Source organism: Mauremys reevesii, linkage group 2 (assembly GCF_016161935.1).
Source record: "Mauremys reevesii isolate NIE-2019 linkage group 2, ASM1616193v1, whole genome shotgun sequence".
Taxonomy (NCBI): Eukaryota; Metazoa; Chordata; order Testudines; family Geoemydidae; genus Mauremys; species Mauremys reevesii.
The window spans coordinates 37,101,096-37,113,450 of NC_052624.1; the positions used below are offsets into that span (position 1 = coordinate 37,101,096).

A 12,355-nucleotide genomic window follows, 5' to 3' on the forward strand; every position below is an offset into this window, starting at 1 on the left:
GATCTTTTAGACTAATTTAGCTTAAAGGCAAATTGAGATAAACTACAATCTACAGCACTGTATATTCCACAGCATTTGTAAGGCATGGGCTTTAAAAAATAAACAAGAACATCATGTAGAAATATGGGTTAGAACGTTTAAATTACAATGGTATCTGGGAGAAGTGTGTTCTCTAAAACATAATGGAGAAACATTACTTTAAAAAGTGTCTCCCGTGGCAAAATGATTGGTTTTCATTGTACTATTACTCTAACATACAAAAAGAATCAGCTTTCTGAGTAATCCAATCAGTGTTTAGTACACAGCCTCATAGGCAACACTCCCCCAAACCTTATTTTAATCTGATTATGATGAGATTTCCTGATACAATGAATATTTTAAATGATCCTTGTGTCTTAGTAAATGGGATGAATTTTCAGCCTCCTGTTTCCAGGGGTCTCAGATGCAGAGGAAACCGGCACTGCTTGGAGACCAAGCTCCTCTAGGTTCTGGTCGGGAGTCGGAACCAGGAGACTATAGCCGTCCGTCCCCCTTCTCCTCTCTCCCTCCCCCTTCTTCTATCGCCCATGGGCGCTGCATTAATTACTCCCAATTCCTTCGCCTGTGGTTGGAGCTTGGAACTGGACACTTAAGCGCCTTTTAGCACTGCATCTCCAAGCAGCTGGCCTTTGCAAAATAAACAAATAAAAGCTTAGGAGATCTAAATAAATTGTGGGACCGAGAGTGTGTGCTGTCTATTCTTTCACCACCAACTTGTCCTTAATGGCATTCTGGAAGGTTTGTATTTCATAGGAAAATATTGCAACAAACAAGGTAAATAGGGGCTGGCTGAGGGGAAGTGGCTTTTCTTTGATAGCGTTTAATTGGAATTGAAACATTCTAGAGCTGTAAACATTCTTTATTTATTCAGCACACATAAGCAGGCATTGTTTTATCACCATCATAATTATGGTGTCCTTTAAGCTCGCTGATAGCAAGAGAGATAAGGGAATGTGCCTGTAGCTTCAGATTAAATCTCTCTCTCTCTCTCTCTCCAGTCTCCTCTCCCCGGGTCACCAGAATCCCCACAGTCCTTGGAGATGAGGAGCGCCGGAAGATTGTGGCCTGGCCATCCCTTACGTCATGAAAGTGATTTGTGCCACATTGCTAATTTGGTGCAATCCATAACCTTCTGATCTCCTGTGTTTGTAATTGCTTTTCAGCTTGCAGAATATGTTTTCTCTGACATAGTTCTTGAATAAAGAAATTACTATCGCTCACCTGTACGTAAGAAATGATCTTCCCCAATGTTTGTTGCTTTACCTTTGTCTAATTAAAAATGCACATTTTAGGATCCTTTCAGAACAAAGCTTTGCCAAATCCCCTTTACATCCAAGGATTTGAAAATTTATAAAGGCTGCATTGAATTCAGGATGGGTCAAGGGGCAAAAAAAGGGTAGAAGGTCACTGCATATTGATTGTGGGTCAGTAGACAACATGGCATGTAGTATGTGTCCAAAAAATCCCCTTAAAAACTGTATTTAAAAAACAAGATTATCAACATCTGCTGTGTTATTTTCTGATTTTACTGAATTCCAGAAATTTCTGGTGTCTGTGATACATCCACATGGGAAAATAAAACTTACAAAATGCTGAACAGAACTATATATTGTTGCTTTGTTTACATGGAAATAACTCAGTTGTGATATTATGTTTGATAAATTACCACGATTTTTTTTTACTATTAGTTGGCAATTAATTGGCCCAGGTTTTTTGATAATTTAGTTGTGCATTCTTATGTTTGACATATTAGAATTTATGGCAAATTTTAAGCACTGAAGTCACATTTGGTTGACTTTAAAATAGCAGAAGGACCCTAGTATACTGTTCTTTGACCCTGTTACTGGACTCTTTGTGATATCCTCTGTTTTCTGTTTGCATCCCCTATGAGCACAATATGCACAGTGTATCTAAAACTGGTGAACAAGGTTATTTCTCATTTAAATGATCTATTTCTGCATAAAAACTGTGAAAATAAAAGGTGTATTTAATGCTGTCAGTACCTGAAGATTGGTCCAGTGCTTAAAAATAATACTAAATAGTAATAGAAATACTCTAATAATATGGCAATCCTAGTATGAAAATGCACATGAACCCATAAGAAAAAGAATTTGCTTCATTAGTAAAACTACTGCTGTAAATTGCTGTTGCATTTCACAACTAAACATTTAAAGAAACAGTGTGTGCATTACTTTGCTCAAGAAGGAAGAGGTCAGGCAGAATTGTAATAGTATTTAAACACAATCATATAATGGAAATAAATCAAAACATAAAATAAAAAAGGTATCTAAAATTTTATATACATTCTTTCTGAAGCAATATAATTAAATATTTTCTGCAAGCCTATATATTTTAACACCATTTTTCAAAAATGAAAGTAATCTGAGATAAATGGGAAAATGTCTACTGTATATATTATGAACATTATTTTTCTCTTTATTTTCTGCTGGGTTGATCCTTTGGCCAGAGAAATATTATCTCTCTCTAGGATGTAGATCACAGATTGCAGGTGACTCAAAGTGAAAAGGAATACATTTGATTGATAACGTGTGTATTCACAACTATATATTGTTGCATGTACATATAGTTGGTAAAATGGGCATCCTTAGACCTTCTGTTCTGAAGAAATGAGAGGCAAACATCCATCTTTTGAGTCGTGTTCATCTTTGACTTTAAGTGAGGCTGAGGTGGTCAACAAAATTGCTAAAGAAATATACATATGTATCTGCCTGCTCACACACACAGGGAGAGAGTAAATTATTGCATAGGTTTTAATATAATTGATAACAGACACCTTTAATTTTTCCTGTCCATTCTTTCGGCTAGCTTTCACATTAATAATCTAAACCATAAATGTTGGTAGCTATTGATCACAATCCCCTGTGTGCGTGCAAATCCAGTTTAAAGTCCCCTGCCTTTATTCTGTATGTGTGCCCGGGTAAGGGCCTCTACCAGCTCTCTTTATAGTGGCCTATCCCCAATGTGCCTGAAGAAGATCCCAATATACAACGTGTGCTGATGGCTATAAGAAAGCTGCCTGTTTCATTCTGCACAAAAAATGATGGAGAAGTTAAAGAAACAAAAGACGCTGTGTGTGATGTGGAGTAAGATATTAAATTGAAAGTGTGTGTATATCTATAAGTGTGTGTGTGTGTGTGTGTGTGTGTGTGTGAGAGAGAGAGAGAGAGAGAGAGATTTTCGAAGACTTTTCCCTCCCCCCCTCACTTCAACGTTGGCTCTGACTACATCCAGAAGCTAATAGCTGTACCTTTGCGGGGGGGGGGGGGTCTGGCAAATAGCCGCTAGTAGTTTAAAACATTTGATAGTGCAAGTATTAAACAAACAAAAAAGCATGCATTTAAAAAATAGTTACTGAATCACATTACCAGAGTGTCATATGTAGTAAGAAAGAGAGCGAGCGAGCGAGCGAAACAACTAAGCTACCTGGCAAATAAATGACTTTTTAGCCCACTTTTTTTGTAATGTCTTCTTTAAAAGCTTTATCTGAGGTTACTGTTTCTTTACTGTTTGACTCCACAGCCTTAACCTTAAAACAGGGGGAGGAGAATAATGGGGTGGGGGTGGGGGTGCGAGCAGCATATAAGTGCATCAGGAGGAATTTTTAAACGACCTTATTGTTTCTAGCTTTAGAAAGGCTACGAGGATTTCCTTTTAACGCCAGCAGCTGTTTTCCCTCGAAACTTTGCTTTCAGCTAGAGAATATAACATGATGTCTCTTACGCAAGTGAGAAAGGAAAATGTATGCTGATAAATCCAGATGCAAAGCAAAAGAAGGCTTAACTCTGTGGATGGTATTAGCTGTGACGAGGCATTGTTCACTGCTGCCTCTTGGTTACGTTTAAAGGCTGAAATATCACGAGATCCATTCAATGATCCCTTTCTCATTCAAGGGACAAAATGTAATTTGCTGTAGCTCTGGTTTCTTGGATGGGAATACTATCCTTAGATTTCAAAAGGAAGAACTAGATGTGGTTTGTACACACATTGATTAAGTTGAAGAGCGGCGATTACATCTGTGCAGAGAGCAACAGTAGTCTAGGGGTGGCTTTTCAAATCTCAAACCTACTGAGTTACAGACTCTCCTAAATAGACTTCCTTAATTTCCGGATGCACTTCTGCAAATTCCCAGTTCTCGCCAGAATTCCTGCGAAATTGGGAGGTTGTGTGCATTCTACTTTGTAATGCAAAACTACCGAAAAATATTTTTAAAGCGATCCTTTTATTTATTTCAGCTATACCTGATGGTGTAATACGAGCTCCACTCACCATATTGCCAATCTATAGAGTGGATAATGGAACTTTTCAATTAGAAGGGAAAAATTGGTCCCAGAAATATGAGATGTTTTCTTAATCACACGGATGTGTCTAATTTTGGATATGCACTAAACTACTGCTATATATAAGTGCTTGTGTTCTATCCAGTTTTCAGTTGAAAACTGATTATGGGCGGATAGTTATTTTTGCAGCTTTTGACGTGCAAACCGCAAACATCATTTTAACGCACGAAGGAAGAGGTTTGCTAACATTGCAACATGTTCGAAATCATTAATGCCTAACACAAGTATTGTAACGTCACTGCGAAGAGGTTACACCTTCATGCTGCTTCTTCAAAATGATTTTTAAAGGGTTGGTATAGCTGGAACATCTAAAGTCTGCAGAAGGTCTACCCAAACTGAACGTGCTGCAAACCAGAAGTGTCCTGGACCATTGCAATATTCTATATCGTGTGACAGCACTTCTCTGTTATTACGTAAAGCCTCTGGAAGCACCTTGGATATTTTATATTCTCTTTTCTCTACTGGAAGCAGTCAGCCCACAAGAATCCTGACGTGGAGTCTGGGACTCTAGGACATTCCTGCTTGTGATCCAGCACGGTTAATTGTGAAAAGTGTGTACATTTCTGGCTTATCTATGCTTTGTTATGGGTCTGACGTGAGCCCACGTCCTCCTTCCCCTCCCCCAATATTACAGACAGCATTTCAACTACAGAGTGACAGTATTACGGTGTTGGAACCCTAGATATGCAGAGCAAAAAACAAACTTAGCCATTGACTGTAGAACGACAATTAAATAGAAGAGGAAAATCAAGAGAAACTCGAAAAATGTAAGTATTCGTTCTCGGTTTCTAACAGAGCCTTTCACTCTGAAGCTTGAAAAAGGGAAATACCAGGCTATTCTGCACATTTCCGCTAAGCTTAATTTTCCACACAATGCAGAATAAAATATCAGTTTAAAATTATTGCATTACCAAAGTATTTTTTCTCGATATGATAATACTTATGTCATTTACAGTCACATAATGCGCAAAATAGCAGCATTTGTCCAAAATAGTCTAACTATACATATATATATATGTAAAATGACAATAAAAAACATACAAATCCTACATCTGTAGCTAGCGATGAAGTCTGAGAGGTCTGAGTGTATCTGAGCTCAGATTGTTTAATAAAAAGATTTATATACTAACTGTATTATTTACTTTGGGAGGGGGCTTGGCAGTGTAAGGGTATGCTAATTAGTGGGAGATTTTTTGGGGGGGAAGGGGTGGAATATCAATTTTTATTGCATCACCTGTCAGGAGTGTCCAATCAGCGTTGGCTTTAGGGGAATTAATTGATGAAGGTGTCTCCGGACGAGCTCACTTCACTCTGTCATTTTATTTGTAGCTAAAGCAGCGGCGGGAATAGCAGCTGCATTTCTTTTCTCTTCCTCCCTTCACATTCCATTATCATAGTTCTCCAATGGAAAAGCAGGGAATGAAGGGGAACAGGTACTGATCTTCAACAGCAACTTAGAGAAACACTTTGGCAAACCTGATTTTCAAACAAAAATATAGAGAGATTGTAGTTTCACATGTTTTTTTTTCTTTTATTTTTTCTAATTTCTTCTAAAGTTTGGCACTCCATTGAGCAGGAATAACAGTCTTTGTTATTTTATTAGCAGGATGCCTTGAGACAAATACAGCATCTGGCTGAGGATTGTGTGTGTGGCTTTTTTTCTTTCTTTCTGCAAATGCTGGGAATAATTTAATTCACGAAATGGGAGACTTGAAGTCGGGTTTTGAAGAGGTGGATGGCGTGAGGCTCGGCTACCTCATCATTAAAGGAAAGCAAATGTTTGCACTCTCTCAGGTTTTTACAGACCTGCTTAAAAACATCCCGAGAACTACAGTGCACAAGCGAATGGATCATTTAAAAGTAAAAAAGCATCACTGCGACCTGGAGGAGTTGAGGAAACTCAAAGCCATCAACTCCATCGCTTTCCATGCAGCCAAATGCACACTGATATCCAGAGAGGACGTAGAAGCTCTTTACACTTCTTGCAAAACGGAACGAGTCCTTAAGACAAAAAGGAGGAAAATAAGCCGGGCATTCTCAACAAAAGATCTCCAACCGGAGCACACATCCACCGACCCCTACTCCAGCTTTTGGAAAGAGAACAAACTCTGGCTGGGTTTGAATGAAGCGGCTCAGCCTCTGCCAATTAGAAGAAAAGCTTTGCGTCCCGGGGACACAGGCTTGCTACCGGCCTCTGATCTACCTCACATTTTTAGTAAATACACTGGTCACAGCTACCCAGAAATCGCTCGGTCGCCTTGCAAACTCCCTTTAAACTATGAAACTGCCCCGATCGTGGGCAACTATGTCACCTTTCACTCGGATCCCCCTTATTTTCGGAGCGTCCTTTGCAGCAAGCACCCGGCTGCTGCTGCTGCTGCTGCTTATTATTACCAGTCCGCCGCCGCCATCGCGCAGACCAAGCTAGCGGCGGCGGCTGCTGCAGGGAGCCCTGTGGGTTTGACTTACAGATACAAAAGGAAAAGACCGTGTGAGGCCGCCCCAAAGGACTGTTTATTAAACACCCCCAGCAGCGCCAGGCGGCTCCTGATCGTGCCCAGGCCCTGCAAGCCCAAAGGAGCTGCAGCAGGCACGGCCGCTTGCCTGGAGAGATTTCACCTCGTCAATGGCTTTTGCACTTCTCCGCAGCAGCCGCAGCAACAGCATCTGGGCAGCTTCCCCGAGAGCTACAGCAGCGACTCGGAGTCCAGCTCTTACTCCGACCATGTGGCCAACGACTCGGACTTCGGGTCCAGCCTCTCCAGCACCAGCAACTCCGTGTCCTCGGAGGAGGAGGAGGAAGACGAGGAGGAGGAAGGCAGCGGCGTCTCGGACTCCAGCGAGGTCACCTCCGAGGAGGAGGATACGACCTCAGACTCCGACTCCAGCTCGGTTTCCAGCCAGGTCTCGGTGCAAAGCATCCGCTTCAGGCGAACCAGTTTCTGCAACCCCCCCGCCTTGGCCCAGGCCAACTTCTTGTATCATTTGGCCACGGCCGCCCCCACCAAATCGCCAGCTTTCGAGGAGGCAGGCAGGCTTCCCGACCTCAAAAGTGCTCAGTGTGGTGTCAAATCGGAATTGCCAGAGGAATGGAGTCATCAAAGCTGGGCATCCAAAGCACCTCCAGTGTGCTGCTCCAGCAGCCTTGGAAGTTGTTTTGCTGAGATAAGGGATGATAGGGTATCTGAGATCACATTCCCACACCCTGAATTTTCCAATAATGTAAAGAGTACTGACCTAACAATTAACTGTGCTGCAAAGGGGGCCTCTTCACCTAGCCCAAAGACAAACAATGCATTTCCACAACAAAGAATACTCAGAGAGGCAAGGAAATGCCTTCAAGCAACAACTACACACTGTGCAGATAACAATACAATAGCTGCTAGGTTCTTAAATAATGATTCTTCACCAACAGCAGCAAATTCAGAAGAAGATTCCAAAATCCCTCATTGTATTGAATTTGCCACGGATTTACCCTCTTTGCAAACTGATCGTGCTTCTACAACAGCAGCAGCTGAGCTTGAGTGCACTGATCCAGGCAATAAGGCATTGCCATTCCTGCACAATATTAAAATCAAAATAGAGGATAGCAGTACGAATGAAGAATATGAACCTGACCTTTCAAAACATAAGCTAAAGTGTGAGTGCAATGATACTAAGGATGAGTTTAACGGTGTGACTGAGAGTAATAACCCGGACGTTTTATTAACAGCCCAGGAAGATTCTGCATGCACTGAGAAAGAAACCGCTTCCTTAAACACGCTGACTCAGAGTCAGGTCCTTTCATGCACTTTAGGTACTCCAAAACCTGAGGATGGGGAGTATAAATTTGGAGCGAGGGTGAGAAAAAATTACAGGACATTGGTTTTGGGAAAGCGACCTGTACTGCAGACTCCTCCAGTCAAACCAAATCTGAAATCAGCTAGAAGCCCACGTCCTACAGGTAAAATTGAGACACATGAAGGAACACTGGATGATTTTACAGTTACCAATAGACGCAAAAGGGTAGCCAGCAATGTAGCATCAGCAGTGAAAAGGCCGTTTAATTTCATGGCAAATTTTCCCTGTCCACCGTCACTAATTATTGGCAATGATGGGGATTTGTTGCCAGCTTATTCCTTAAACACCACTAAGGATTCCCAACCACCTCACAAGGCCCATCCTGTATGGAAATGGCAGTTGGGCGGTTCTGCAATACCTCTTCCACCTAGCCACAAATTCAGGAAATTTAATTAATAAAATAGTTTGGAAAATACTTTCTTGAACCACCTTTACCTTTCTTTTGTTTTAAACTCAACAGGATGGTTTGTACAAGCCCCTTAATGCTTTACACACTTTTGGAGTTCTGTTTTATCACATTGTGAAGATAGAAATCGGATTACTATTTTCTTTTCCATTACAGTTTTTATTTGTTTGTTTGTTTGTTTGTCTGGGTAATTTTTACATTCCACAGAGTACTTCAGGCTAAAGACTCAACTTAAACTCAGTTATTATGGTAGAGCTGGAACACTTTACTGTTTAAATGCTAATAATGCACCGGTACCTCAATTCAACTGCTACAAATAAATGTCAAAAGGTTGAATAATACATATTAGAATGAGCCATTAAATTTATGCACTAGATTTCGAAAATGGAAGTCTAACTGTTAATTCAGTTAAAGTTTGTTAAGTTACTTGGTTGCACAGTAAGGGTTCACTATAATTCAATGTGGCAGCAGTCTCTACTTTTCGGGAGCTTTGTTTTCCAGAGTAGGGGGCTCTTTTTCCAAGAGCAGTTGCATTTACTAATTTTTCTATGGTTTGGAAAGGTTGGGGTTGGAGTACAGTTGGAGCACTGGAAAAGCTGCCTCATCTCAAAACTAGTAAATAAATATGGAATTCTGTTTTTGGTAAAGGGTGTCTTTTTACTTGTACAGTCACTCTTTGCAATTGGAAAGACTTTTTGTTTCACCCAAAAGTCTTAAATAAGGTTACTGTTACCCACTAATGTCATACTTCAATTTTGGTCTGAACATGCCCCTACTAACTTGCAAAGCAACTAAAATATTTGTCTGTATAGCAGTACAATTTACGGTCTAACCTCTCACACTCGATGGAGGAAATAGCAAAGCGGTAAATGCAACACAGAAAGTGAAACGTGAGGCCATAAGTGGAAAGAATACACAAAATGAGAATATCATGTTATTCATAGCTTTTTGGCACAAAACTCAGGCATTTAAACCTTAGTACACTTCACTGTTTTATCCGAATCTCTTGAAACTTGAGTTTTGCAATACCATCCTATCTATGTAGCAGGAGCATTTCTACTGCACGTGACAATCAGAGGCAATTATCTATATTTGCACTTAATATCGAAATAGTTTAACAGGTAGACTTCTAGAGTCTAGCCCTCGGTAAGACATGCTGGTGTAATATGTTGTGATGATGGAAGCAGTAAATCAAAATTATGAAAATTTGCACTGTTGAAAAGCATGCTTTAGCTTTATTTTCAATTAAAAACACTGTTTAAAAATTCCTGATTTCATACACTTCGACTTATTGCAGAGTTGTCCATAATTTCCTCTTCATCTGAAAGTTTAAGGTTTTTATTTGGAGAAAATACGCTTCCAGAGGCTATTTTTGTTTTGTTTTGTTTTTAAATAAAATTGTTATTAACCCAGTTTAAGGCAATCTTGAACAATGTAAAGTTTATATTTTGGGAGGGAAATACGTTACAAATTTATAATAAACTCGTTTTAACAGTTTGGGATTTGAAAAGGTCAGTTACAACTGAGCTGCTGAATCAGCAGAGTTTTAGATCAAAAATTTCTGGTTACTCTTTTTGATTTACATTTTATTTATACTAGAGCCTTTTCCAAATTACATCTTAGGGATTCCACCTCTTCATTAATTCCGGGAGAATAATTTATCATAAATCAAAAAAGAAAACAAAACAACAATGAAATGTTTATCGTGTGACTCAGAGTCAACATTTCTTATGGAAATTCACTGACTATTTTTTATCCTCTACCCTCTTTGTCTCTAAATATTCCAAGTAGACACTGGCTGCTTTTAGCTCTATTTACTATATGCACACCGTGGTTTTCCTCTCATTGTAAAAGACCTCTTCTAAGAATACCTGCAGCCAAATATATTTAGAAAGAGTAAACAATTGCCTTTCAATTGATTCACCCTTCCCCCCCATATACACACTTTAAGTTGCCAATTGCAAAAGGTGCATTGCATACTTAACCTGCTCAGCGGAAATTATGGTGGTCGTTAAAAATCTGTTTACTGGATGAAGTTGTTCTGAAATTAATGTTTACATTCGAGTGTTTGGAACTGCATAAATTACAGGCTTATTTCCAGAAATCTGTAAATACGTACACAATTTACTGTTCAGGAAAATCCCCTGGCTCTTTGGGAAAGCAGGGTTTGGTTGAAAAGGGTCTCCCCTTGACAAAAATCTACACAGCTACAATGTGCAAGCTTAAAACCTGAAATTTCACCTTATCTATTAAACTGTATATCATTTTAAAAGTAGCTTCCTCCACTGACCCTGTGTACTTACAATTAGAGACATGTTGACTTTACCCTAACTTATAAATAGCAGAGACGATTTGTTTTGACTCTCTGACTAATATTGGGGAAAGAAACAAAGCACAAATTCAGACCAAATACTTTCAGTGGAGTTTAAATCGTAAAATATGGCGCCCAGCTCTGATATTAGCTCTGTCGCCCTACATGAATTAATAGTTCCAGTTTATGGAAGCTGGAGAACGAACACCACCAAGCCAAATACATTCCTGAGTGTATCATTCCTGCAGACTTTTCTGCTGAAGTATGATGAATAAAGGCACCATCAAAAGGCAAGAAGTTAAATGGCCAAATAATTGTCACACGTGTACACCTCAATTTAGTTTCAAGCCACAAGCAAGAACATTTGAGTTTTACTTCTGTCAGAGTAATCTGCCAGGTACAATAATTTACTGAAAAAGGTATTATTTCAAATCCCTGGTAGTTTGGGAGCTGTTTCTCATTGTGTTGTAATAATTCTTGCGAACACAGTTTATGATAACTTTAGACTTAATGATAATAATAATAAAATAAAATTACTGTTATAAATAGCACATTTTCCCCAATAAAGGTAAGTCTTAATACTGAGGAAAACGAGGGTTTTCTAGCCAGCGGGATTATGGTATTGCTGTAATGTTTGTAGGAAAGAGAAACTAAAGGGTATCAGCTATGAAACTTGACAGTTTTCCTGTTTCTTGATGTACAATGCATAAATCAATACAATGAAATAAAATAATAATAATAAAAATAATCAATAAAACACACCTAGGAGAGTACTTGAACTTGTCTGGAACATTATTCCAGGGATTTTGCTACAAGTAGAGGCTACTGATACATTTATTGGGAAGATTTCTGCGCCCATATTGAAGACAAAGGAAGTTTTGGACTATGTCTAATTCTCTAGAGCATTAAAAAAGGGAACATGTGTAATGCCTTCAGCAACCAAGTATATTGCCTTAAAAAGATGTAACTTTCAGTTTACAACAATTTACTTTTAAAAGTGATTGTTCTATAGTATACACTTACTTTTCTACAGTGGGATAATCTCTTTACTGGTTTATTTAAAACGCCACTATGTAGCAATAATGCAAAAATGGTGGTGGCTGTTGTATGACGTTTGCTGTTCAATCATTCACTTGGTGATTTTCTACATGGTCTCTGACCTTTTTTCCTATATCAGATTTAGTCGCCAATAAATTAAAGTTTCTGCAGAAATAAGAACAATGCTATCATGTTTTTGTTTGTTACACTTCACACGTGTGAGTGGTTAAGATAGAGAGAGGGATGTAAAAATTGGCATTTTTTCTATACAGGCGTCTAATTCAGTGGTAATCTGTAGAAAAACTATTGTAATACATGTAATATACTAGAAAGTATATAACAGAGAGAACGTGGTTAGTTGTG

The 12,355-nt window shown here is 39.2% G+C and overlaps 1 protein-coding gene across 2 annotated transcripts; it reads left to right on the forward strand.

Annotated features, from left to right (window-relative positions):
- The first annotated feature begins 4,429 nt into the window (after window positions 1-4,429).
- SKIDA1 (SKI/DACH domain containing 1) lies at window positions 4,430-10,136 on the forward strand. Of its 2 annotated transcripts, none has more exons than XM_039527987.1 (2): window positions 4,430-5,164; window positions 6,001-10,136. In XM_039527987.1, the coding sequence occupies exon 2, from the start codon at window positions 6,099-6,101 to the stop codon at window positions 8,631-8,633; it is 2,535 nt and encodes an 844-aa protein (XP_039383921.1). In that variant the 5' UTR covers window positions 4,430-5,164; window positions 6,001-6,098; the 3' UTR covers window positions 8,634-10,136. The 2 variants fall into 2 exon arrangements, with proteins under 2 accessions (XP_039383921.1, XP_039383922.1); XM_039527988.1 differs by having other exon boundaries at window positions 6,004-10,136.
- Window positions 10,137-12,355: the final 2,219 nt, after the last annotated feature.